Genomic DNA, 25,673 nt, shown 5'->3' on the forward strand with positions numbered 1-25,673 from the left:
CACCTCCTGCATATTAACACTAATATTTATTAAATCAGTTCACTGAAGCACAACAACAAAATGTTGTAGGAGATATCTTCTGATTCGTGCCTTTGGTGCTAATCTGAAAACTCCACATGTCTGGTGCTTCAGGCAAAACACATCAATTGCACATACAGTAACTGCTGTTCCTCAGAGAAACCCCACAGTGCGTACTGTACAGGCCATGTGGAAATCAATAGGGTCAAATCAGCTGAAGGCTAAAACACTGAATCTATGGAGATCCTGAGTAACAATTTCTAAATACATTTTAAAGGCATGGATGTGGTGTACAGATATATCTGATGCTGAAGGCTAAACTGTAATCAATTTAACGACATCACATATTCATGGTGTTTAGAAACCGAAGAGTATCTCTGTATGTCTTCAAGCGATTTCATAAAGGAATTGTTATAAAAGTCAATTGCTTTATCAACACAAAAAAACATTGAGGTTGACTCACTTCAATAAAAATAACAAAACTGGAATAACCAGAGCATGTCCCTGTAAAATGTAGTGAAAGGAATTTAATAAAAAAATAATTATATATATATATATATATATATATATATATATATATATATATATATATATATATATATATATATATATATATATGTATTGATATATATTTATTGATATATATTGATATATATATATATTGATTACAGTGAGAAACATGCGGTCTTCACTTCAAGACTATTTTTTACAGAGGAGTGAAAGAGAGCTTTGTTAAATGGTGCAAGAAAAATCACCTGAAGCTCAATATCAGCAAAACCAATGAGCATGTGGTGGACTACCAGAGAATGAACAGAAAGTTGTAGCTTTGACCTTTAAAATTTGAATAAATTCCCTGAGATATTGCTTTTATGAGAACTGGATGGATGGACAGACAACCGGTAAATATAATTCCTCTGGCCATGGATGATAATATTAAAGAAAACGGACTAAAATCTTCTAATTTCTCTCTCATCACTTATGTTACTGATCCCCAGCTTATGGTAGTACCTGAACGGGGTGTTGGATGGTTCAAACAGGGCCTTGTGTCTGAGCAGGGCGGGGCCGGGTGTGGCCGTTTCATCCTGGAGGGCTGTGGAGATGTACTTAGAAGGGGGGCCCCCGAAGATCTCCAACCTTTTCTGCAGCACCTGCTCCCATCGCTGCAGCGTCTTCAACACGGCGTGACACAAAGGAGAGCCCACAGGCAGATCTGCGTTAAGTAGAAGCAAGAAGACAAGATAAGCTAAGACAGGCAGTGAGAAATGGAGCGGAATTGATTTACATCCTGGATGTTAGTACAGAACAGTGTGTCTGATGCATTTTAGTGTTTACCTAATAGATCATATCCTGCCATTGGGTAAAAGGACTTGAGGTTGACCAACACCAGCTGAACCATTGCCAGACGCATCAAACACCAGCTGAGAGGAACAACAGAGCCATTACAAATCAGATTATAATTTTCATCATACCCATCCTATACTAGTCCAATAACAAAACAAAACTGGGAACATAGAAGTGTGTTCAAGCTGGATACGGAGCAAAATTTAGAGGCAGAATACAACATTATTGAAAGACACAAACATCTGTCAACATATGCAGGTTTACTCTAGGCAGCTTGAATTGAACAGAAGATGAGTGAATGCCACATCGTCACCTGTATGAATTGTGGTTTGAATGCTCCCTTTGCGGAGAGCTGGGGTCAAAAACATCGTCATATTGATCATCATCTTCCTCTTCATCTTGACTGCCCTGGCTCTCCTCCGAGTCATATTCAATTCTGTTTTCTGATGGTGGCAGCAACGGCTAAAAAACACAAAAACAAAACACACTGTCTTAGCTAGTCAAAGATAACTTTTTGTTGTTTTCATACACTGCCAGTCATTTTTCAGTACATTATGTAAGGGATAATGCATCGTGATTAGCTCGCTGCACATTTTCCTGCATATTTAATGGCTATTTACCAAAGAAATCCATACATCAACTAGAATCGCTGCCTCGTGGTTGTATGCCTCCACAAACCAGTCAAGTAGTAATTTACATCCATGTCCGTCGAGACTAGTTGCATCACACACATTTTCAGCCTGGTAGCATAGACGATCTGTACAATCAGCAGAGTTTCATGGAGGACGAGCAACATTAGTGTCACTAATTCAGTATCTGAACAAATGACTCTCCTTCTGTTCCTGAGTTGTTGATATTTTGCGGAATATGAGGTAATCACAACAACATTTATCCTATTACAATTTGTGTAATTTTGTCTTAATTAGTGTATGAATACCTGAGTTATGGCTAAAAAAATATACTTTGTGAGGTCACAGTGACGTTGACCTTTGACCTCCAAAATTTAATCAGACATAAAAACATTGGTACATCAAGTCGGTCTTTTTCAGTCTTGTATATTTCACTGTTGCCAGGCTCTTTGTGCCTTTTTAACCTCACTTGCTTCATCTGTTCTCTTCTTTTCTTACCTGGGAAAAGTTAATTTACCATGAATCCAAAGATTCTTCCCCTCCAAATATGTTAATATTGTAAGAAAAATTTAAGAAGCAGTTACAGAAAAATATTGTTTTTTGGCAAAGCTGATGTTAAATTTATTAGACTTCTTTCTGCAAATTTATTTGATTGACTGTGGTCCTCCAGGGTACGAAATCCTTTCATTGCAACTGGTTGCTATTTGCAAATAAAAGGCTGTAGAATGCTGCAATTGACCAACCAGAAACAAGTATTCAACAAAGCCATGTAATAAAACCAATAGTTAAAAAAAGTTAATAATATATTAAATTTAACCATAATATTGTCAAAATTTTGTTATACTTTTATACACGAACCTTCATATGAACATTCTCTGAATGAAAAGTCTATACAGATCAGAACAGAAAGAAAACTGGAAATGAAAGGGTCACGTCAGACCAGATTTGTGTTGGGGTTGTTAGTGATATCCTGTATTACCTTAGTGATAAAGTAATCCCAAATGCTGAGCTCTGGAGGGACAAATCGTTCTTTAAAGATGGAGGTGGCTTCTTGTTCCACTACAGGACCGGGCTGCTTGGGACTGGATGGGACCTCCCGCTCTATCCCTGACTCTTCCTTCGATCCACTTCGTGATGACAGAAGCCTGAAACGTCTGGACTTCTTGTCTGAGCCGCTTGGTGAGACTGGGATGTCAAGAAAAAAAAAGTCTGTTAATTTGCTGCATCTAGGATTTCATCTGCCATCACAACTTTACCCACTCATGCATTTTCACGTCATACACAAGACATACGAATCTGACACGCTCATACTTTGCTGAAAACAATAACATTCTGAAATCCTGCATCCTAAAAGTAGAAGAAAAAGTAGTTTAAAATGCCCATATTTAGCCAAATAAACAGATGTTACAGTTGCATTACATCAGGTTTTCTCTGCCAAGCATGAGAGAGCAGCACAGACAGAGTGTGAGGGAAACAGCTTCCACTGTAATAGGTTGATGGATTTCACTATGACCTACAGACGGGAATCCAATTAATTTAGCAGCACTGATGTGATTTAGCTACTGGGTCACCTCCAAGAGAAAAACCCCATGGAGAGAAAGCCACTCAGGTGGACCTTCAGAAAGAAAACTAATTCCTACAAACCTGGTGGGGGTGTTCTTGTTGGACTGATGGGTTTCTCGAGGACAGGAGCCCTGGCGCCTCCTCCGAACACAGTCACCCAGAGCTTGCTGTTGAGGGGGTGGGCCATGATGCGAAACAGCTCGTTGCTGGAGTGAGTGGCCATGCCGTGAACAAATAGACTGAGGAAGACAGCAGTCAGGATCTCGCAGAGCAGCACAGCTAAGCCTGGCTGGCTCTCCTCGCCTGCTGAGCTCAACAGGCGAATCAGAGAGGCTATACCTGGAGAGAGGCCACGAGGAAGGACAGCGGGGAGACGCAAAGGAGAGGCACACAACAGCATTTTCAGAACCGATCACAATGTGTAAACTGTAAAAGAACTGCAATTTGAAATAGCTGAGCAAAATAAAATATCCAATGTGAAAAAATGAACACAAATCACAGCAAAAACACATTTGTGTTTGAAAAAGAAAGAAAAAACAAACAAACTGAAAGCAGAATATACACATCATTAATTCATCAAAAGGTTTAACTAAAGGAAAAGGTTGACAGGATGGATATTGTGCACGCCCAACCACAATTAGTTACTGGTGCAGGACCACAAACAGCAAACAAAGATAAAGGAGATTAAATTATTTATCACTTTTCTATTTAAGTTTAATGATTTTTCTAAACTAATCATACTTTTCTACATTTAGTGGGTTTGTTATTATTTTGCTTCCTGTGAATTCATGTTTATTCACAAGAATTGCCTTCTGATTAAAAACTTATCTTGGATAAAAATACATGACCTGTTTTTAACAATTTAAATTGAAATTGAGTTGAAACGTATGTGCTTGAATGGGCACTGTTGGTTTGGGTTTTTTGCTTGTTGACAATAGAAAAAATATTCTTTGTTTCTTTTAATTCAGGTGAAAAAAGATGTTTGGTTTGGCAGATTTACCTGGCCACTGTGCAGGGGAAGTGTTGGGCTGAACAGACTCATCCATGCTGACAGTCCTGACGGGCTGCTTCTGAGACAGCAAAACACTCTGATACACGATTCCTGTGAATTGGTTCACATGGCTGCGGGAGACATAGAAAGCAACCGCACACAGTCAGTACAAGTGAACAACATATCAAACGTGAAATGCTGGAAGTTAGGTTAGGTGGTGCAATTACATTCTGTCTAAATTTTACTCTGGATGATATTTCTACAGTAAGCTCCTTCTGTCAAAACATGAAATACTAATGGGCTGCATCTCAGGTTAGGGGTCCATCCATGCTGTTTGGTAATAGAGAAGAAAAGCTTTATGATGAATAAAGCGTCAGTACTCAAGTTCTCACGTCAAGAAGATTTTCAACACATGCACACAAAAAATCTTGGATTGTTGCAGAGGATTTGATTTTTTACAGAGAATATGAGATGACTCTACATCAAAAAGAATCTCAAAGTCAAAGAGAACATCATTCAGATGGAGGAGTGGCAGTGTGGAATTCTCACTACAAATTTAATACATTATGTCACGCACAACATTGCAAATGTACAGCTAAAGTCACCTCTAGTGCTTTCAGCCTTCATATGGATGCACCTGTGAGTACGTTTCTAAATGATTAACTAAATTAAACTCAAGTTAACATGATGACAGAGACTGAAAAGAGCAGAACATATATCAAAACACTGTCAACGTGTCAGCTACACTCAACCCCGCAACCTACATCCTGAAGTACCTTTTAAAAGATTCACACTCTTACACTCGCTCTCTGGATCACACACTCGAGAGGAAGAAACAGCAGCACAATTACATCAAACCTCTGCAGAGACACACCAGGAGAGTTTATATCATAATTACCATAACAAAGACGGTGTTAAATTAGAAAAAGCCCTGCTAATTTAGTTAGACTGTTCAACTCCCAATAGTGTGTGATAGGAGGCTGGTTGTGTGAATGAGAAAAGTATACGGTGGATAAGTAAGATACAAAACCAAGTGCTCATTTAATCACAAAGCTCAGAGTAGTGCGAGGTTTGAAATACCAAGGTCAGAGATCTTGCTCTGAAAGAATAATGAATTTTCCCTCTAAGCTTAAAGAAAACTCTTTTTGACACATTATTTAATTGATACAAGCAAATCTATGCCTTGGGTCACAGCACTGTGACTTTAAAGGTCCCAGGCTGGTCAAGCAGAAGTAAAAATGACTCCGTACAACATCAAGCAATCTGGCAGAATCGTGACAGGAACTCACACAGCAGCAGCACAGCTGTAAGCCAAACACACATGCAACCATCCATCTGAAGTTTGAATCCTACTGGGTTGCTGTCAAAGTGATCGGGAGTTATGGTACGTACGTGTCTTAAATAAACAATGTTCCTCCCATCTGTCAAAACCAAAAACCTAATTAAGTATTTACAATAAGAATGACAAACAGCAGCCTTGCAGCTTTAATAAATCAATCTCAACACGATCAGAACAGACAAGTGACTGTCATATTTTTGTTTAGCAAACTTCCAGCATGTTTGTGTCTTTCCATGTCTTAAAACACACCACTATTGTGCTTTTAAAGCAGCCTTAAGCATGTGCTGAGATGATTTTACAAAAACAAGACCATTTGGAAAAACTTTTTTTTTTGGTATTACATTTGTAGTGTTTGACTTGCGATGTATGTGTGAATTAGCCTCTTGCTTGGTTACCAGTAGTCATGTCCCTTCCCCCTTATCTCTTATTATTCTGCTCCAATAAGTCTAAAAACCTTCTCTCTCTCACACACACACACACACACACACACGCATGCACACAAAACCAAATGAACATCATCTTAGCCAGCATTTTGTCTCTTTATGCTAATGCTTAGAACAGGAAAACAAAGTCAGATCACACTTGACAGATAAATAATCCAGTGGCGGCGAGTGCTGTTAATGGAGTCGTGTCAAGGTGAATGTGGTGGAAAATTGAAGAAGCTGTATCAAAGTTAAGCATCACTTGAAATCATATAAAGAATTCAAGAAGCTTGCTCGGAGAGATGCTGCAGTGTAGATACCCACTATGAACTCAAAGCCTTTTTAGTCAGGCTGAATAAAAGCACTTTTTCAAACATTGGGTATATGAGCTGTGCAAAGATCTGTTCCAAAGATTTTGGTAGAAATGGAAGGCTCGAAAAAGCTTGAGGTTTGTGATATATTTAAGGTCACTACGAAGCTGTTAATTACTTTATGAGGGGGTCGTTCCACAACACAGAGAGCAAACAGCTTAAAATCTCTTACCTATGGGTGTGAGCATCACACAGACACTGATATATACAGGCTGACAGGGAGGCAGCCAATGTGTGCATCACATAAATCTGAAATGAGGCAAGAGATAAAAAACAAATTACTTAGTCTTTAGAGGTACATGAATAACACAAATTAACAAAAACTAAAAGAACACAATGAAACTTTTTGTCCAAGAATTTGTTAAAAATCAAAACCGAAAACAAACTGTAAATTTGGTTTCAATAAATATATGTTTAAACAATTCTTTTGATATGGTTCCCTTGATTTTCTTTTTTCTTTTTAAGAATTGTTCGGACTGATTGAGAAATTTTAAAGTTGAAAAAAGCAGGCAGGAGTAGAGTTAAAACATTGTTAAAACATTGCACACCTATTTTAATTTTGGAACATTTATATCTCTTCTAACAAGAAAAAATGTTCATTCATGCAATCGACAGTAGCAGATGCAGAAGAACAGAGACTGCCTTACCTCATTGTTAACAACATCAGGATGTGGAGGGGAGTCCAGTGAATTGATGGTCTGCAAGATGTCATGAGCCAGGTTGGTCAGGTAGACGATGGGATTGGCCACCACTGTCTTTACATTTGCCGTGCAAGCCATCAGAAGAGGGATAGCGGTTGGCTGACAACATGGCATCACCGCTGACTGGATGGAGTCATCCTGTTTTACACATTGAGATGTTGGTTCAGTCATTAGAGGAACAAATGAATCAATGAATGCATACACTGTTTTAAAAAAACACCTTACACAGGGACATGTGCATAACTTACCCATAAACTTACACCACAGTAGACTTAAAATAAGAGCAGACATAGTCAACTTTCTGATTTATTTTTTTAGAGAGTAAAAGAGACAGCTCACAAAGGAACCCTGGGAATTGAGAGTTGATGCTTTGATCTGTAAAACAAAGCCTTTCTCTGAGCAAAAAATAATTCATACATGATCCCGTACTTTCTAGTGTATGCGTGAATGACATTTTAAGAGCTAAAAAGAAGAGATGGGCAACGAAGGGGTATCCGTTTTTTTGTCTGTTTACTAGATCCCTGAACATAACTCTCTGTGCAAGAATACCACAGGCTTATGTTCGTCACACTTGATGAATCACATTCAGTTGTCACTAACCTCCTTCACAGAAGCTCTCTAGGCCGACAGAAGTTAAGACAAAGGAAAAATACAGAAATTTCCTCAACAACAATAAAGAAATTTAACAACCATGGGAGCAGAGCTGGGACAAAAGAAACAGCTCTTATTTCAAAATCAAAGTGAGAAAGTCAACAGAACTCCCAGTGCACGTCGACTGTGCTAACATTCAAGAACGCCGTTTCTGTGCTGTTCATTGAGATATTTACCTCCTAAAATTTGACTCAACCTTTGAATTGTCAGCCTAAGGCAAGACCTCCTTTGCGGGCTGGGAGAATCAGCACAGCCAGCCGGCCCATTGTCTCAGGTGAGCAGACAGTCGACAGTGCACAACAAGTGGGTCTGTGAGTGACTCTGTGAGGGTATGTGTGTGTGTGTGTGTGTGTGTTTATGTATATGTCTTGGGAATCTGATGGCATTAAGACAACTTTTCAGACTGCTTTATGTTGGTCCTTCTCCATGATCAATTGATCAATTAAATAATGTCATAGGTCTTCTTGCCACTGTGAATATTTTTACATACAGCTGATGGTTTTATTTTTCTGTATTTTGTGCTCCATTTCTGTATATATTGTGTCCACTTAATACTTGTTGCTCTTTGTTATGGCTGGAGTGGTTTAGTGGTCATTTCCCTGTGGCTGTTCTTTCTAGTTTTCCTATGAAAAGTACAAGAATTTGTAATGGAGAATGACATTGCTGGTGGGAAGGTGCATCCCACACCAAAAGTTGTCTTGGCCTTTGATTGTGCAAGTGATGAGCTAGTGTGTCACCCAGATGTTTATTTGTCTGACTATGTCAATAACTCTGTTTTCTCTGAAGGCAGGTTGACTCCTGTCAGTGTTCAGCAGGATGTGTTGGGTGTGTTGGATGTCAAGTGTAAAGTGTGTCTGCATCATGCAGCTTCTCTGGAGGGAGAGGCCCACTGTTCCTCTCAGAAGATTAACAAGAACTACAGCAGTACAAAGAAAAGAAAAAAAAGAAAAAGAACTTGAGTGTTGAAAACTAGTTGTAGCAAAACTACTAGTTTACTAGTCGGAGAATTACTGTGTTACAGCCTGAGTGGATTTGTGTTTGTTTGTCATTTTCTCCTTTTAGGGACCGCCTTTTGCACGTCCTCCCAGGTTACCGTGAGAGGTCGAGTTAACTAGTTAAGGAAGTGATGGTTAAATAGAGTGGAGGCCCAAGCAGACAAGGCCAGTGGGCCACCCAACAGTAGAAAGCTGCATGTGTTGGTTGCAAAGTCTGCATACAGTGGTTGTGAAAGCTATATGTGCTAGTTGTGTTTTGGAGTCTGCAGTTGTGTTAGTGTTTTCTATTTAGTTTTTATTAAGTTAAAATGGGTTAATTTAGTATACTTTGTTTGTCGCTTCCTGTTTTGGAAAGTAGTGTTGAATTAAATTTGTGTAGTTTGGTAATTACTTAATTGTATTAATAAATCATTATTTTGCTTATACTCTGTTTACTTGGTTTTTCCTTTTTACCCATGGGTTATTTTAACAACAAAGCTTACCCCCTAGCCTGAGACAACTGTGGACGTAACACTCTTTTCTAAGTAATTAGTAATAAGTAGGACAAATAACAGGTTTAATTTGTGTTGTCAGGTATGGTCAGAGCAAACTCACACCAACTACAGAGCCAGACTAACTGGGATGCAACTGTCAGTGGCTTTTAGTTTGCATTTGTGTATATTTTAATTACCTGGTGAGACTCTTGAAGCAAAAGTATGAGCTCCATGCGCACAGAAGCCAGTCCTCCCCCGTGGGAGCCATGCAAACTGCAGTAGCTCAGAAACATCCTCAGTAAAGGCTGGTTACTCTGCAGCCAGTGTCTCCTGCTCCTCTGGCTGTCACCTCGAGGGCTCCCGGGCTGGAAAATCATTTTTATTTTATTAGTTTCACAGACAAATCAAATAACATCCCACTTAACATGCCAACGCTTGCAGTTGGCTAGTGTTTAAATAAAAGCCCCCCGTGATCTTTAAAAACAAGAATGTTCTTCAACGATGCACCTTAACCCTAGGAACCCCAAAACCTGCAGGCAGGTTTTAAAAGCATATTTTCTTTATCGCAGAGAGACACTATACAAACAGGAATTATCGCTAGATTTTCAACTTTCTGGAGGCCCCTGACCAGATCATATCTGATGAATGCTTCCGTCATTAAAAGTGACATAATCAAAGCTTAAAATAGTGATATTCCATCAAAGTCACTTTAATCTACATGTCTCATTTACATTCTGCCCCAAAACAAATCATTTTCACTAATCAAAAACTCTGCACTCCTCAACACAACTGGGAAGCCTTGAATGACTTGGCTGAGACCACCAGTCTTGTGAGAAAAAAATCAGTAAAACATTGACTGAACCGCAGGTTGTTTACACAGAGCAGAGGGGAGAGGACAGAAGAGGTGCTTAACTGTAAATGAAAAACTAAATAGTTCAATATGTATAGCATGTAAATTTTGGTAACACTTGTGGGCACTTGGAAACATGTTGTAGGTTCCACTATGATTGTGATGATTGATGTTTTTGTAAAATAAATTATCAAAAATTCAACTCTTTGGATTAGAATTATGCTATACTGCTTAAAAGACATTTTTGAGTTCTCCCTACTTCTAGCCATGATTTTGCCATTTCCATTGAGGTGTGGGACTGATATATTGCAGTGCAAAACGAGGCCACAGTGAGTAAAATGTGACAGGAGCAAAACATCGGCTGAAACTGCTTGGGGTTCAGAGGGTTCATTTTTTCTGTCAACAAATATAAATAAACAAATAAAATAATAATATAAAATATAATATACAAATAAATAAACTTGTGGATCTTTGAAATGTCATTTTAATCTGTAAAAACACAGTGAGTGTACTGTGTGGAGACACTGTGTGCTTTTGTGCTGCATCGATTTTTCCTCATGGACACATGACACATTTGGAAGCTGCCAGCTATCTACACCCACCTGTTCCTCCTCCACCAAACCAGAAACTGGGCCATCACCCTGGACAGACAGCTCTGGCAAGCAGGGCTTGTAGCTGCAGCAACGCTGGAGAGCCACCACCTGGGTTAAACAGTAAAAGAAAAATCTATTCTTAAAATCAATTTATCGAGAAGGTTTTTATCCTGCATGCGTGGGAGTGAAAGCAAAACATTTCACCAAATTGTGGAATAGAAAAAGGCCAACAATATCATGAGGGAGGCAATGGAATCATTACCAATATGATGTTTATATGCACTGGCACAATGCGCACAGAGAGATAAAGTCCTGAAACAGTGAACATGAAGACAGCAGAGATGTGTGGAAGTTATGTAAGCTATGAAAGTTTTATTGAATGAGCTTAAGGGTGCAGCCAGATTAAGCTTCACCAGACACATATTATAACCATATCTAAAATAAAACATTTTTTGTTTAGAAAAGTGTGTGAATATGTTTGTGCTATTACCTCTCTCTCCAGCCACTGGTAGAGCTGGTAACGTAACTTCCCTCCATCCAGTTCATACCCCGTCGATAGTGTCCGGAGCTCATTGGTCATTATCTTTAAGCAGGCAGTAAACTTCAGCTGGGCCGCCAAGATGTCATCAGATGGAGCCAAGTAGTCGGTTCGGTCCTCACTGTCCTCTTCCGTCACTGTCTCCATTAGCGGCGACATGGCATCCTGCGTGTCCTGGAACACACTGCTATTGTCTGCAGTTCCCACACTCTTCCCATTTTTAGTTTCTTCTTCACCCTCATCATCTTCTTCATCGTCTTTGTCACTGTCCCACTTCAGCTCCAGGGGCTCATCTGTTTGTGGCAGAGATGGCTGGCTCCAGTCAAAACTTAGCACTGAATCTGACTGGCTGTTGGATAAACTGTTTGCGTCTGACTCGTAGCCGTTCAGAGCCGGCTGAGACCAATCAGGGTCAGATGTTTGTCCGTTCTTGCTCCCAACACTGAGCTCCCCAGCGATGCCGGTATCCTCTTGGTTTGGGGGTTTGGAATGCTTGCGGACTTTGGGCATCTTTGAGAGGACTTCAAGTGCTAACATGGGGCAGCCAGCTTGCAGGTGTGCGTATGCAGCTGTGAAAAACAGTCTCCTCTCCTCCAGGCTAATGGAGTCAGCCCTGCGACCCTCGGCGGTCAGTCCAACTTTAGCTTTGTCCGAGGAACCAAAATGGCGGCGGAGGAGGAGTGGATGGGTGCGAAGGTAGGTGTAAAAGTTGAAAACCTCAGGGTTGCATGAAGACACAGAAGAGGATCCTATAACAGATACATGAGACAGAAAACTGGATTTTAAAACAAGCTACCTTTACCGTTTTAAAGGAAGAATTGGCAAGGACACCGCATCAGACACAAAAATGGAGCCTGACTTGAACTTTGTTCAACTTCTAAAAGATTTGAGGCACGCAGCAATGTGAGCACTTACACACCAACAAACTGCACTCTGTGGTCACTAAAAGGCGAGTAGAGAGAGGAGCTGTGAGTTCAAAAACTAACAGCTTACTAAGAGCGGCTGATGGTCAAAAAGGTGATGTATGAATTTCACACTTTTGCATTCAGGAATAAATTATGTCAAATGACAGGAACAAAAAAACACAACGCCCTGCAACTGCACAGGCTTGAAAGGGTTAAAGTTTTTATAAGCCAGTGTTTTTTTTCGTCTCTGTAAGCATAATAAATGTACTTTGAGAACATCATTTATGAAACACGTGTAGCACAGGCATGCTAATCTGGGACTGGTTTGGCCCTTAAGTCAAAGTGAGGTTCATATTTAGGTCAGTTCTTCATTTATTTGTAAGGCAAGCCAGTTCTTAAATAAATGGTATTGTGTGTCCAGTGGGAAGCAATTATTTGTACAGTTCCACACACAAAGTACCAAAAATGGTTACAAAGTAGCAGATTCAACCTCACAGTGTCAAAGTGCAGTCCGCAGCACTTACAGTACCATCCACCCGTTTTTACCAGCAGTGCTGCATTTGACAGGCAGTAAGATATTTTAAAGGCCTTTGACAGTACAGACTAGAGCTACTCAACTACTTCTATCAAGTTTCACAATGTCAGATTGTGTCTAAATGTAAGTCATTCACGAATTCCATATATTAGAAAACAAAAATGATCAGGATGTTACTAAAAGTGAAGATCTACAATAAATATTGAAAAAAATGGGGGAAAAATGACCAAAGTTATCCAAACTACTAATTCATAATGACTTATAATTTACAAATAACTTGACAACTGTATCATCTCAATTTCACTTCAGCATAGAGAGTTAGAGATAGTAAAAAAAGGAAAAGACAAGCATAAATAGCACTGCAGACCTACCAGTGTCACATTTGGTCTCAGTGGATCCAGAGCTGGTGCTGTTAGCAGGCTGCTCGAGTAGAGTGTCCAAGGCTCTGCTGTAGTCCTCCAGGACCCAGTGAGCCATGCTCCGCAGGAATGGGTCCTGGTGAGCTGGAATCTGATGCATACGGACAATTACAATGGCTCACTCTGGTTTGTGCAGTTAATAAGATTCAAGAGTCAGAGGACACTGGCTAGTTTAATTAAATGGTGCATTTTCCACGATAAAAACAGCAGCTTGTGGAGGCTTGTACACAAACTCTGTACCTGCTTGTCTTGTCCCAGAACATGTCTCTGGAGGATCTTTTTGTAGGTTGATGCCTTCTCAAACTCAGACTCGTACAATCTGGAGATAACCAGGGCCAGCTGTAGGTCCTGCATTTTCTCAATACACACCTGGAGGAGGGAAAGAAAGCAAGATAGCAGCCAGTTATAATTTTAAAATGGATTCTGAGCTATTGGCACAGGACTGAATGGGGAGACTTAAGATGAGACATAATCACCAGACACGCATAATGGTTTTCAGAAGTTACAGCTTTTTTTGTTTGTTTTTCTGCTTAGAAAAGGAAAGAAAAGATAAATTTTAAAAAAGCAAAAAAAAATAGAAGTCCATGCACACAGCAAATAGTGAGTGGAGAGTTGTTGTAGTTATTGTAGTTGCTCCAAACTGTTAAGGTGTGAGGTGCATTTCAATGAGCTGACCTTGCAGCTAGAGAGACTAAACAAAGTCAATGATAGCCCTTCGCCTCGGTGATGCTCATTTCCATAAAATACTGAAAGAAGCTCCAGTTACTCACACAGATGAAATAATGTGACACATTGCTTCAGGGACTTTCTAAACAAGAATAACCTTGATGAATAAAAGGTTAAGCAAACTAGATAGCAGAAGCAGCCCCTTTGATATGTGGGCAAAAAGACAAAGAGTTGTGTGTGTTTTTATGGGTTAACTTACCCCAATAGACTGCAGAAATACTAGTGCTACTGTATACATCTTTTCAAACAGCCATTCCAACAATCATGCAAAAACAGGCAGGTTTACACATAAACACAGAAAAAAATATGCAAATATATTTCCATGAAATGAAGGCAGTAGGTAGTGTCCCCATTTACGAAAGAAGCTTCAACTGAGTTTGTTGCTACTGGTTTATAAATATAACAACATGCTGTTGAAAATTCGCACAAAAAGGAGGGAAGACAGCAAAACCCAGGAGTCAACTGCCAACATCAATAATTCTTCAGTGCATTGTGCTAAAAGCTCTCGACAAAGACACCACTGTGGGAATCTAGTGAGCCATTTCAATAATAAAAGGGATGCCTCACGCTACAAAAATACTGGTGGTGAAATCTGTTGTTGTGAATGCGGTTCCACTGCATTTTACTACATCATCAAACACTGCCCTTGACAATGAAATGTTGGGGAAAAAATGCACGTGTGCAATGCTCGAGACATTTTCAATGAGCAGCACTTGACATTACTCATACTGAAAGTAAGGTTTCTAACTTAGGTTTAGCAGGCTGACAAATGGCACTTGCTGTTGAAGGAACAAGTGCTTTTTGCAAACAGTGTGTCATGTATATTTTCCACTTGCCTCCACAGCATCCTTAAGGGAGCCAGCGAGAAGGAAGAAGGCTGCAGAATGCTGGAACCGCTGCTTTCCCAACAGAGAAAATGCATTTTTCAATGCCGCTTTCCTCCACCGGTCCTCACTGAAGTTGTTGCGGAAAAACTCTGTCATTTTTACATTCTTCTGAGACCTGGACAGAAAGACATGATGGATTCAAAACAACAATACTGGTGTCAAAGATCTTCAGTAATCTTACAGAACTTATCTTGGGGGGCAAATATTGTGATGACTGCATTTCTTATGCAAAATAATCAGTTCTGCTTACCTGTACAATCCCCAGACAACCGCCTTCTTTTTCAGTGCGAGGTAAAATATAGCTGCATCCAGAGGATCATTGTTTCTCTGTAAAGATGTCTTGGCAACCTGACAAGACAGAGTAAAAAATACATTGAGCTCCTCCTCAGCCTTCACACATCTACAGAACAAGTCGTAGCTTTACGGGTCATTTCGGAGAGTAGCTCACACAAGTAGTGCTGCTTTAAATAGCACTATCAGCACACTTTCACTCTGACCTACCTGACAGCACTTCATTTATAAATGAAGCAATCAATATGAAGCATAGAGGGCTAACACACTAATGGCCAACCTTCAAAGGCTTTACTGTCTGTGTAGACCTTTTATGTCATTAAAGCATCTTCAAAATTATTCTGTGTACGAATTGTCTGAAGAAAAAAGGAGACAGTCTTTATGTGCTACATAGTGCCAGAGCAACAGTCCAAAGATATTAAGTATACTACTTAATACGACAAAGAAAGGTGGCAAATCCTCGCAATAGAAAGGCTAGAAATAGTTTGTTTGACTAAATTCCATCAATCACTTCTACAAATCTGTACGTCAAATCTGAAAATGCATTTGAAAAAACTGTTTAAATCTTTAATAATGGCCGAGTGCCAAAGACACCTACACCGATAACCATAATTGTGATAATAATGTCATGAGCCGGCTGACCTTCTCGATACACCTGCGTAGCTTGTTGGTGCTGCGCAGCCACCAGCCCACGCCCATGGAGCGCAGCTCAGGCCAGGTGGGCTCTCCCTTCTGTAGGGCAGGCAGCATGTTCAGCAGCTCCTCCTCAGCCTCAGAGTGGAAGGCCCAGGCATAATGACATGTTGACAGGCCTGAAGAGAGGAGAAAAGCACACATGGGAGATGGGGGTTTTTTGTATTTCATTGTGAAAACATCAGTACTGTGAAGTGAGTAAATGCAGGAGCAGTCAGTTTCTTTTATTTAAAGCAGTGTCCTCGTCCTGGAACAGTCTCGTACTGCTGGCCACTGAGCAGCTCTAGATTACTAGAGCAGTCATATATTAAGTGCCTTGCTCTTTACTGCAATAGTTAAGAATGATGAATAGACCATGGCTTGCTTACTTCTCTTACTGAGGCTTTTACTGTTGTAGAATTTACACTTGAGACCATCGGTAACTTTCTACCTATAAAGGTCTTTATAGAGTGACCACTGTGAAACATAGGCGGGCACTAGGAGAGTTATATCCAAAGGCATGTAGGGAGACAGCTCTTTAGGCAGCAAGCTGGAATCTTACATTATGTTGTGTAAGGGTTTTATCCAAATTCAGTGTATCATCTACAGTTGATGACGGTTGACATGCCCCATCGGAGAAGCAAACAGGAGTTCTGACAGAGAAGCTAAGCAATGTATCGCTGTGGACGGCAGGTGCAGCAAAATGCATTTTAGACACCTTAAGAAAACAAAAAAACAATAGCAGTTTAAGTGTTCACTATATTTCAGCGATTTACCTAGATAGGCAGCCCTTTCTGGCGGGAACCTTAAGCCTTTACATCCATCTACACCTTCTTTAAAGCCTCCAGACTCCTTTTGTTTGTGTTACTCAGTGCCTTTTGTAGCAGTTGGTAGCAAGTGCCATGTTCTCGGAGGAAAAATTTCTGTTTTTGTCCAATGAGTCTGGTGGCTTTGAAGAGAGCAGAGATAACCACTTCACTTCCCCCTGTGTAAATTTAAACAGAGCTGTCTGATGGCAAGGTAAAGCTATGGAAATATTCTACATTATATACATAGTTAACACGTAAACAGATATATATACATTTTTCTAGGTGGCTCAAATATGATTTGCTGCTCCTCTCGTCACCAGCAGTACCTTCCTTAACTTCTGTGCCAGTACTTCTGCCTGCTTCTCTAAACTGGGGGGCATCCCAACCAGCATCTACTGTCAGTAATACACTGATTATCCAAACTATCCTATAAGGTCTTGAAAGACCATAGAGGTGAAGATATAATAAAAAGCCTTTTGGACAAGCTGTGCTAATTTTAAGGAACATAAATTTAAATCTTGTTAGATAAGGAACCTTTTTTCCCAATGTGGCCCAGTACAGTGAATTAACTGCTACATCCTTTACCTGCTATGAACTGCCCTGAATGAAATCAGTTTGAAAAACCAATTTCCCACTGTACCTTGCCGTAGCAGCTGTGCTCTGTGTGCTGGAGGAAGAGAGGTAGAGAGGAAGGTGTGGAGTCTGACAGCCAGCAGGAACTTCAGACCGCACTCATCCAGCGTCTCTCCACCTGGTAAATCAATGACAGACAGCTCTTAATGCCAAACATAATTCCATGATGTTGAGGAATTGGGAGCTTATCTACTGCATTTCTAACCATCAAAAGAGCTCTTATTTTATGCTTTTATTTCCCTGCAGTACCTTTGCTCTTGCCCTGGCTGTCCTTCAGGTCTGTGCTTGTGGTAGCGATGGTGTCGGCCAGTGCCATGAGAGACATCTGCTCCATACTGGTTAAACCTGGCAAACTGGAATGAAGGAGATGACTGGACAGAACCTGAGCATGCTCCGGACCGAAGTATGTGGGACTGTACTGGGACAGATCAATAACCTGCAGACAGGGAACAAGACAGTGTAAAATGAATTGCATGATATTTCTAATTCATTCAGTGCATCAAAGAGAGAGGCCATGGCTGGATTCAAAATCACAACACAACACAGCACAGCACTTTAAGATGCCTCAACTTTTTAACAATATTTAGAAACTCAGCCAACACAAGGCTAGATTTATGATGCAATAGTAAGGGACATTATGGGGTTTTAAAATATCAGTATAACTAAAATTAACCTTTACATGCACAATTATGCACATCAAAGCTTCACACTGAAAAACTAAAAGAGACTAAATGGTGCTGCCCACTTTCATTTTTATAAATTCTCTTTTGACTAAGCACAAGCTGACAGAAACAGACCTTGTTCCCAGTTTCCTCTTGATCCTCGTCCAGAGGGTCCAGGTCCACAATGCTGGGTGTATGAAACAGCTCATCATAAACATCAGTGTGGCTGGAACCATGCCCACTATCTCCGCTCACAACGCCCACTTTATCTGTAGGAAAACACAAGACAGAGTTAAATTAGACAAGAGGTGTATTTTATAAGAGACAAGCAGAAAATTCCCCTCCTGCTGAAGAGATAGCAGATTCAATTTAAATACAAAAGAGCAGACATTTTACTACAAGGCCAAAGAATAAGAGATTATTCTCAGTGTCTTGCACTTTGTGGCAGGGTGGCACAAGATTGTGTTTTTTTCCACTGTAAAGTCAGTTTACCTGTTGTTTGTGTTGCTGCATAAAAGCAGGAGAACATTTTTGATGTTTCTCAGAAACATACCCTAACAGACACTGGCAAAGTTACAATCTTCAATTCAACCCTACAGTCTACCGTAGTTTATTAAACTGTTATCCACCAGTATTTTAGGCTTAGTATAGAACAATATATTGAAGCAGCTCTACCTCTCAAGTTCTTACTTTTCTTCAAGTAATTTAAATGTTTTTTAAAGCAAGTGGTTCAGCTCAAGCTTCATGTTCAGGATTGTTATTACTTGCAGAGACCTAGATCAAACAAACAAACCAAAAATACCTAAGGTGATGCCTTTGTAGCCATGAGTACATTCATGTTTTTCAAGTTGAATACATTTTTCTATCCCTGTGTCAAAGGTAAACTAACTTTAATTGACTTGCATTCGGTAAATTGCTCTTTTTTGATTTTTGCTTTACTGGTTTCTCATTTTTCAACTTCATATTTTCTGAATATTGTCATATTTTCAGTACTTTGCTTTACTTGTTCCATGTTAAGTACTGCTGAATTAAAGTTTACTATTATTTTATTACTTTTATTACTGACTAAATATTATTATTCTAAAACCACATGTTGTATACCCACCAGGTTTTGGTGATGTATCTTCATCTGCTGCCAGAAGGGCGTACAGAGGCAGTGGAGGGATGGAGCTTATCTCTGTGTAGTCAGGACTGGAGTTTTCTCCTTTGCTAAACATCTTCCGGTCCCTGGCTGTGCTGCCTCCGGCGCTGATGGTTCGAGAGCGCACACGTTTCTCAGGATTGGTGGCATTGTCTTTAAGTGCCACAATTTCTCCAGCGATGCATTTCACCAGATGGGAGAGGATGGCTTTGGCACGGTGAACCTTTAGACAGACAAATTTCAAAATATATAGTCAAAACAAATGTCAAATTTCTGTAAAAAGTCCTTTTAAAATGTACATTAACTGACAAAACTGATCAGTTATATCACCTAGAAGAAGATGCATAGATGGATAAAATAGCATAGATAGTAATCAAGTCATTTCTGTAACTTACCTTGCCTAGATCCATGAGCTCCCGTAACTGTACTGGATGGTACTGGGGCAGAGTGGGAAAGAGTTGATGAGCTGCTTCAAAAAGCCCAGAATCTTCCATCTCTATCGGCAGGTCATAAGCTGTTCTCTTCCCGCTGAGTTTCTGAGCCAGGCTCATCATTGATCTCGTCAGGGCCTTTTTGGGAGGGGCCAGTGTAGACATGGGGGCCCCAAGACTCAGACCTTCCTCCTGGCTCTGTCTGATGGCTGAGATTATTGAGGAGACGCTGCTGCTGATGTCTGTGTCTTGGGCAATCAGGACACTGGGTTTGCACGGTGCTGGGGGCTGCCACTGGGAGTAGACGTGCATCTCACAGTCCATGCCCACGACCAAAATACCATCTCGTACCCAGGATAGTGAGACTGGGATGGGTAATGAGCCTTCTACAGAGGAGACCAGATCGACTGACCGAAGCATAACCAGGCGAGACAAGCTCTGGTCTTTACCAGCATCTGATGACAAGCCCAGTTCTGGAGGCTTCCCAGAGAGACGACCGTACATATAAATCTTTGTACCAATACCAACAGTCAGAACATGTGACCCATCTTCTTGTGAAACCCAGTCCAAATGAACCAGGCTCTTGCTAGAAGAGCCAGGACAGTCCTCGTTAGGCAAAGGGAGGTCGATGCTACCTGGAATATTGGTAGTTCCAGTTGTGGGATCTGTGCTGTCTAGGACTATTGTCTGCTCTAGAATCCACTGCGAACCACCAGTCGACTCACACTGGAAGATGCTAATGTGGACTAATGGCTCTCTAGTGTTTCCTAAGCTGAGGCATGGAGTGTGATTTGGACTACGCTGTACAGTCAGGGTTGGGGTCAGGTGGGTGTTATTGTAGTTCACATAAGGGGAAGAAGCCAAATTGGGAGGAGAAGTCAACAGTCCGTGAGTGTTCAGACAAGGTGTTGAGATCAGAGGTGTGTTTGGCAGCTGCCTGTAGGCGACTGCAATCCGTCCAGAGTGACAGCAGCTGACCTCGATGGGCTGACCCAGCACGCTTACTGCGCTGCTGTTGGGAAGCCTCTCTTCCACCAGCAGAGGCCACTCCTCCCACTGGTACACCAAGCTGTCCATACTGGAAGGCTCCGTCTCCATGACACTACACCTCCAGAATCGCACCTTCCCATCAGAACAGGAAGTAGCAAGGAGGTAAGGCACACGGTCAGCTGGCAGAGAACATGACGCGCTCAGGTGACCTAGGAAAAGAGTTTACAAAACACTTTTAGCAGGGCTGTAACATTTCATGTATTCATACCGAACTCTCACAGTATGGGGGTCACACAGTTCGGTACACATAGCAACACGTAGAATGCATGGAATTTCAATTGATGCATGTAATGTGGAACGACAATCACAAGTGCGAGTTCTGCCAGGAAACCTCTAGTTTCCAGTACATTTTTATTTTTCATTATCTTTCATAGCGAGTTTCAAAGCATAAGACAAGCTTGTCAGTTTTAAATATATTGTTACCTGTTGCTTTTTGAAAAAAATGTCACTCAGTGTTTATACAATGTGATACAAAAGTAATTGAAAAGTTCCTTATTTTTATAATGAAAATACTTAACCAAAGTAAGCAGTGGGGAAATTGCTATCTCAGTCCCCTACAAGGGGATTTTGTCTGTCGTTGACACTTGCACTACCGTCTGTTAAAAATGAAGGAAAACAATGGTACCCTTGTTTTTTGTGTTTTTCCTGCTTTCGCATGAAACTGTGACTCCTAAATTAGGGTATAAACAGAACAATGACTGCTGTGTACTGTTACAGCCCTAACAATTAGACAAGGAAGTGTTTCTCTTGATTCTAAATGTAAATATCTTAATTTCTTTGAATTGATTTTTGTCCGTATTTAAAAGGTTTTATTGGAAATATTCTGTGCAGATGGAAACAGAAAAGTACAATTTATAAACAGGCTAAAGTAGTCAAGGACTGAGGCAAAACAGCATAGTCAATAAAGCCTGTGTACATGCTCCCCAAATATCATGTTGAAAACTGCTTCACTTTGGGTCATTTGTATGAGATTGTCCCTCACCTGCTGAGGGTGTAATGCTGATGGCTTCAACCCCTTCTGGCAGAGCCATCTCCTGGCTGTACAGCCTGTGTGTTGTGAGGCTGAGGCGACAGGCACTCTGCAGATTGGAAGTGCAGGGTTTACTCCTCGGAGTTACTGGAGAACCATACGTGTCAAAGCTAAACGTAGAGCTGTTCATAGGAGAAGCTGTGGTGGCATCTTTCTCCTTTGTGGTCTCTTCTGTGGTGACAGGAAGAGGGTAAAATTATTTAGAAAAGTTATGGTCAAACCCCTCCATAATGATATCTCTTTATAAATTACTTTACATTACAAAAACAATTCCAATTTCTACAGGGTCAACAAAAAATACATTTCAGAACTTGACAACTTTATAGAAGAGTTAATGCTCACTAATGAACTTCAGTTTTTTCAGGCTTCCAGTTGTTGGGTAAAACCGTCCTTTCAACTGTCATTTACTAATTTGACAGTGAACCCATTTTCCCCCAGACCCTGTGAACTTTAAGTCGTTTGTTCAAAGTACCCACCCATGGTGATGGGTTGAGCAGCAAGATGGAGATGCCACATGTGGAGGAGCGAACGACCTGTCGGGGTCAATTCGACCACCACAAGGAAAAATCGTGCTGAAAAGGCCGCCTCGCTTGAGGCTACAGGAAAAAACACAGACACACAGAGAACATTACTGAATAGTGCCGCTATTAATGTGTTTGAAGGTGGTGCAAATGTTTAGTTTCAAACATTAAAAATGTGAACATTTTAAAAGTAGTTAGAAAAATGTTGTCTTTACCAGTGTGTGGAGAATCAGGAGTTTCCTGTGTGCTCTCTGTTCTCTCACTGCCGAGGATCAGATCCTCTTCAAAAACATGTAGGAGTTGGGTCTGCTTCCCCTGCTGGAGAGAACAACAGCAACTCTTATCAAACTTCATCAGATTCAGACACGAAACAACACGCTCAGTCCATCGTGGAGTTGATTCGCAGATACACTGACACAAGTTGTGCTACTGTTACACAAACATGCGCACGTGCCCACACACAAAATTTCCTTGAGTTGATGAAAGTCGTTTTGCTCTGCACAGGTTTTTCTTTTACCATGGCTGAACTTTCACAGAGATTTAGAAGTCTAATGCAGAGTGTTTTATGGTATATAAACAATGTCTAAATGCATTACAATGCAAGGTGGAGTCTGTGTTTCTATTATAACACACTTTTTGGTGAAATTGAGGAAATATCTCCTCATGGTCTGCTAGCTGTCCGTTCTCTGCGTGCACTGAAAAAATATCTGGCATTCATACAGAGCCCTGGCTCTGTCAATGGAAAACAAAGTGGCTCCGGCTGAGCCACAAAACACTATTTCAGTCGATGTGTTTGTGCACGTTTGTGACGGGAAAGGCCATGGATGTATAAAGAGAGAGAGGGACAGGAGCGAGAGGCATGGTAAATCTGGCTTCTGAAGGGGCAGTCACAGGACGAGAGTATTTGTTTGTGTGTTGAGTTCAAATATCATCAGTCTTTCTCCAGAAACGCAGACTCCATCTTCAATATCCTTATCATTCAAGATGTTTTTAGTGACTCTACAGAGAGTATGGTAAAATAAATTTCTTGAAAACAGTCCATGTTTCTTTATATATACTTACAAAGTCAGTAATGGCATCCAGCTCTATTATACACCCTGGCTTTGCTGTGGATTGCTGACTGATGATGCTGAACACCTCCCCAACATATTTCTAAAAGAGAAACAAACATTAACATTTTCACATTATTTGGCCGCTATCAAATCAAACATACAATTACATTACCAATTGTTCCTGGGAAAATAAGGAAAATATAACTGTTATATGTGTTGACTAACACAAACAGCTGTTTTATGACCTATTTAAATTAAGACATTATAAAAAACAAATATTAACTGTTACTTCTTTCTAAATTCAACTCCTTTGTAAAGTCATCCACAGCTGACACTAATGAAATGGAAACTTCACTGATTCTTTAACGGTACAACCTAAAGTTTGGTTATTGGTATGCATACAAAAAAAGGAATCCTGACCGATGACTTACAGATATCTCAGGATTGGAGAGCTCACTCAGGAGTTTCTTAGCTTCAATTACAGCCTGATACAGCCTGAGAGAGTGGCCGTCACTTGCCACAAAGCAGGCGCTGGGAGAATTACAGTACACACCTGAAGAGAGAAAGACAAAAACAATTTCAAAGATGTCTGCTATTATTGGTCATACAGACTATGTACACTCAATAATGTAGCCTTCATAGATTTTATGGAGCCCAATGCTCATGTTTTGGCAGTAGTTATTTGTATAAAGATAACTTCCTTCATATAACTGAACCAAAAAACTATACATAATGCAATTCTGAAAATTAAACTTAAATGGATAATTTATGAGTATTTCATTCTCTGCTGCTTTATAGCAAGACACTACAGGCCAAAACAAGGCAATGCATTGGTCCATTTTTGGGATTTTGGGCTATTTTGCTTCTATTTTTTTTTGGTTTGTCTGATGGAATCTGTCACCAAGAGTAGCCATTAGATCATTCCTAATTTACATATTGAAATATAAAGTTTCAGAAGACTTGTAATACAAAAAAAAAATTTTCTTAATACAAGTCAAGTTTCATGGTGATTTAAGTTATTTATTTACTCTGGAGATTGTTAAGGAAATATTCAACAGGTCAGCAAACAATAAAAACATTTTCTTACCTAAACAGCTGCTGGGAATGAACGTGGGCAGCCAGGCTATGTTAGCAAATGCTGAGGCATGGAGAGAATTGATCCGAGCTAGCTCAGAGACACCGCCTGACAAAGACAGTGGCCCAACAGGGTCCACTCTCCATAAAATCAGCTCACTGTAGATCGCATTGGGATCCTGGGAAACTGCACCCAGGGACGCTCGGCTGGGCTGTGACCTTCGGGGCAGAGATGTTGGATGAGGGAAACCGGTGGAGTAGGCGTCCGGAGGAGCCAGGATGCTGTCTGCCTCTGGTGTCCTCAGGGCGTTGTGGTGGGAGGTGGTGAGAAGGAGAGGCAACAATGAGTGACAGGCCAGCTCATTGAGGTGGAAGCGGTGGCCACAGTACCGTGACTTATGAGAGACGCTGAGCACAGTGGAGAAAGCAGAGTCCTCTGCGAAGCTGACAGCCCACTGGTTCAAGGAGCCATCGGCGTGTTTGGAGATCATAAGGACGTTGGGGGTGAAAATGCTTAGTCGAAGACTACTGCTGGGTGCAGCTTTTCCTTGACCTCCGTAGCTTATTAGAGCAGATTTGGTTTGAGGCAATGTGCTCCCAGGCGGTCGCTGTCTGCCATGTTGGATAGCCAAATCTACGTTCTTGTTGCAGGCATACATAACCACACTGTGGCTGAGGGAGATTGCATCACCTGTAGGGAACGCGACAGGGATACGGGACACAAACGACACCTTAAAGAGAAAGAGAGAGACATCAAAGCAATGATATCTAGAGCTACAGAAACCTACAGCTCTAAGTTAGTGATAATAAGGACTCCACCAAGTCATTCTATTTCAGCTTGAACTTAAATTATGAAACAGCTAAAGTTCCCATGTGAATGTGGTAATGACACAGATGACACTGGAGATCAAGAACTCGTTATACAAAGGTTTAGCTTAAAACAAAGGGCTGAATTTCTTCCATTTAGAAGTTGAGTGACAACTGACTTTCTGACATTAAATGGGTCTCTAAAGCGGTGATGCAGACCTGAGGGATACAGCTTTCCTCATTTGCCCCTTCATATACATAAAAAAGAATATTCAACAATACGTGTGTTAATAATAATACCAGGATATTGTCTGTTTGATCTAATTAAAGCAGCCAGCTGTAATCAACCTGACTGTCAATGAGATCTGGGTTTCATTGGACTGAATAACTGCCATCTCACAAGGCTCCCATTTATTCACCACTTATTAAAATGCATCAAGGGACTTCTGAATTTGATGTGAAGTCGCACATAATTAGAATATAATTGTCTGAACGGCTGGATGAGAAGCCATTGAAATATGAGTTTGACCATCACAGCTGTCAAAATGATTCA

The 25,673-nt window shown here is 40.6% G+C and overlaps 1 protein-coding gene across 1 annotated transcript in view; it reads right to left on the bottom strand.

The window, feature by feature from the left end:
- The window catches only part of LOC131975077 (dmX-like protein 1), a 63,481-nt gene that overhangs the window by 17,540 nt on the left and 20,268 nt on the right, over nucleotides 1-25,673 (bottom strand). Inside the window, exons 13-39 of the mRNA XM_059337612.1 lie at nucleotides 24,327-25,044; nucleotides 23,671-23,792; nucleotides 23,250-23,339; nucleotides 22,403-22,505; nucleotides 22,143-22,262; nucleotides 21,619-21,837; nucleotides 19,551-20,785; nucleotides 19,120-19,378; nucleotides 18,150-18,283; nucleotides 17,602-17,788; nucleotides 17,360-17,470; nucleotides 15,881-16,050; nucleotides 15,198-15,295; nucleotides 14,897-15,062; nucleotides 13,575-13,703; nucleotides 13,287-13,425; nucleotides 11,428-12,224; nucleotides 10,947-11,045; nucleotides 9,692-9,859; nucleotides 7,322-7,513; nucleotides 6,847-6,923; nucleotides 4,552-4,673; nucleotides 3,633-3,890; nucleotides 2,968-3,173; nucleotides 1,673-1,821; nucleotides 1,351-1,436; nucleotides 1,027-1,228 (exon numbers count right to left, since the gene is read on the bottom strand). Coding sequence (XP_059193595.1) covers nucleotides 1,027-1,228; nucleotides 1,351-1,436; nucleotides 1,673-1,821; nucleotides 2,968-3,173; nucleotides 3,633-3,890; nucleotides 4,552-4,673; nucleotides 6,847-6,923; nucleotides 7,322-7,513; nucleotides 9,692-9,859; nucleotides 10,947-11,045; nucleotides 11,428-12,224; nucleotides 13,287-13,425; nucleotides 13,575-13,703; nucleotides 14,897-15,062; nucleotides 15,198-15,295; nucleotides 15,881-16,050; nucleotides 17,360-17,470; nucleotides 17,602-17,788; nucleotides 18,150-18,283; nucleotides 19,120-19,378; nucleotides 19,551-20,785; nucleotides 21,619-21,837; nucleotides 22,143-22,262; nucleotides 22,403-22,505; nucleotides 23,250-23,339; nucleotides 23,671-23,792; nucleotides 24,327-25,044 — 6,356 coding nt within the window. The remainder of the gene's footprint in view (nucleotides 1-1,026; nucleotides 1,229-1,350; nucleotides 1,437-1,672; nucleotides 1,822-2,967; nucleotides 3,174-3,632; nucleotides 3,891-4,551; nucleotides 4,674-6,846; nucleotides 6,924-7,321; nucleotides 7,514-9,691; nucleotides 9,860-10,946; nucleotides 11,046-11,427; nucleotides 12,225-13,286; nucleotides 13,426-13,574; nucleotides 13,704-14,896; nucleotides 15,063-15,197; nucleotides 15,296-15,880; nucleotides 16,051-17,359; nucleotides 17,471-17,601; nucleotides 17,789-18,149; nucleotides 18,284-19,119; nucleotides 19,379-19,550; nucleotides 20,786-21,618; nucleotides 21,838-22,142; nucleotides 22,263-22,402; nucleotides 22,506-23,249; nucleotides 23,340-23,670; nucleotides 23,793-24,326; nucleotides 25,045-25,673) is intronic.

This window comes from Centropristis striata, chromosome 7, assembly GCF_030273125.1.
Source record: "Centropristis striata isolate RG_2023a ecotype Rhode Island chromosome 7, C.striata_1.0, whole genome shotgun sequence".
NCBI classification, from domain to species: Eukaryota; Metazoa; Chordata; class Actinopteri; order Perciformes; family Serranidae; genus Centropristis; species Centropristis striata.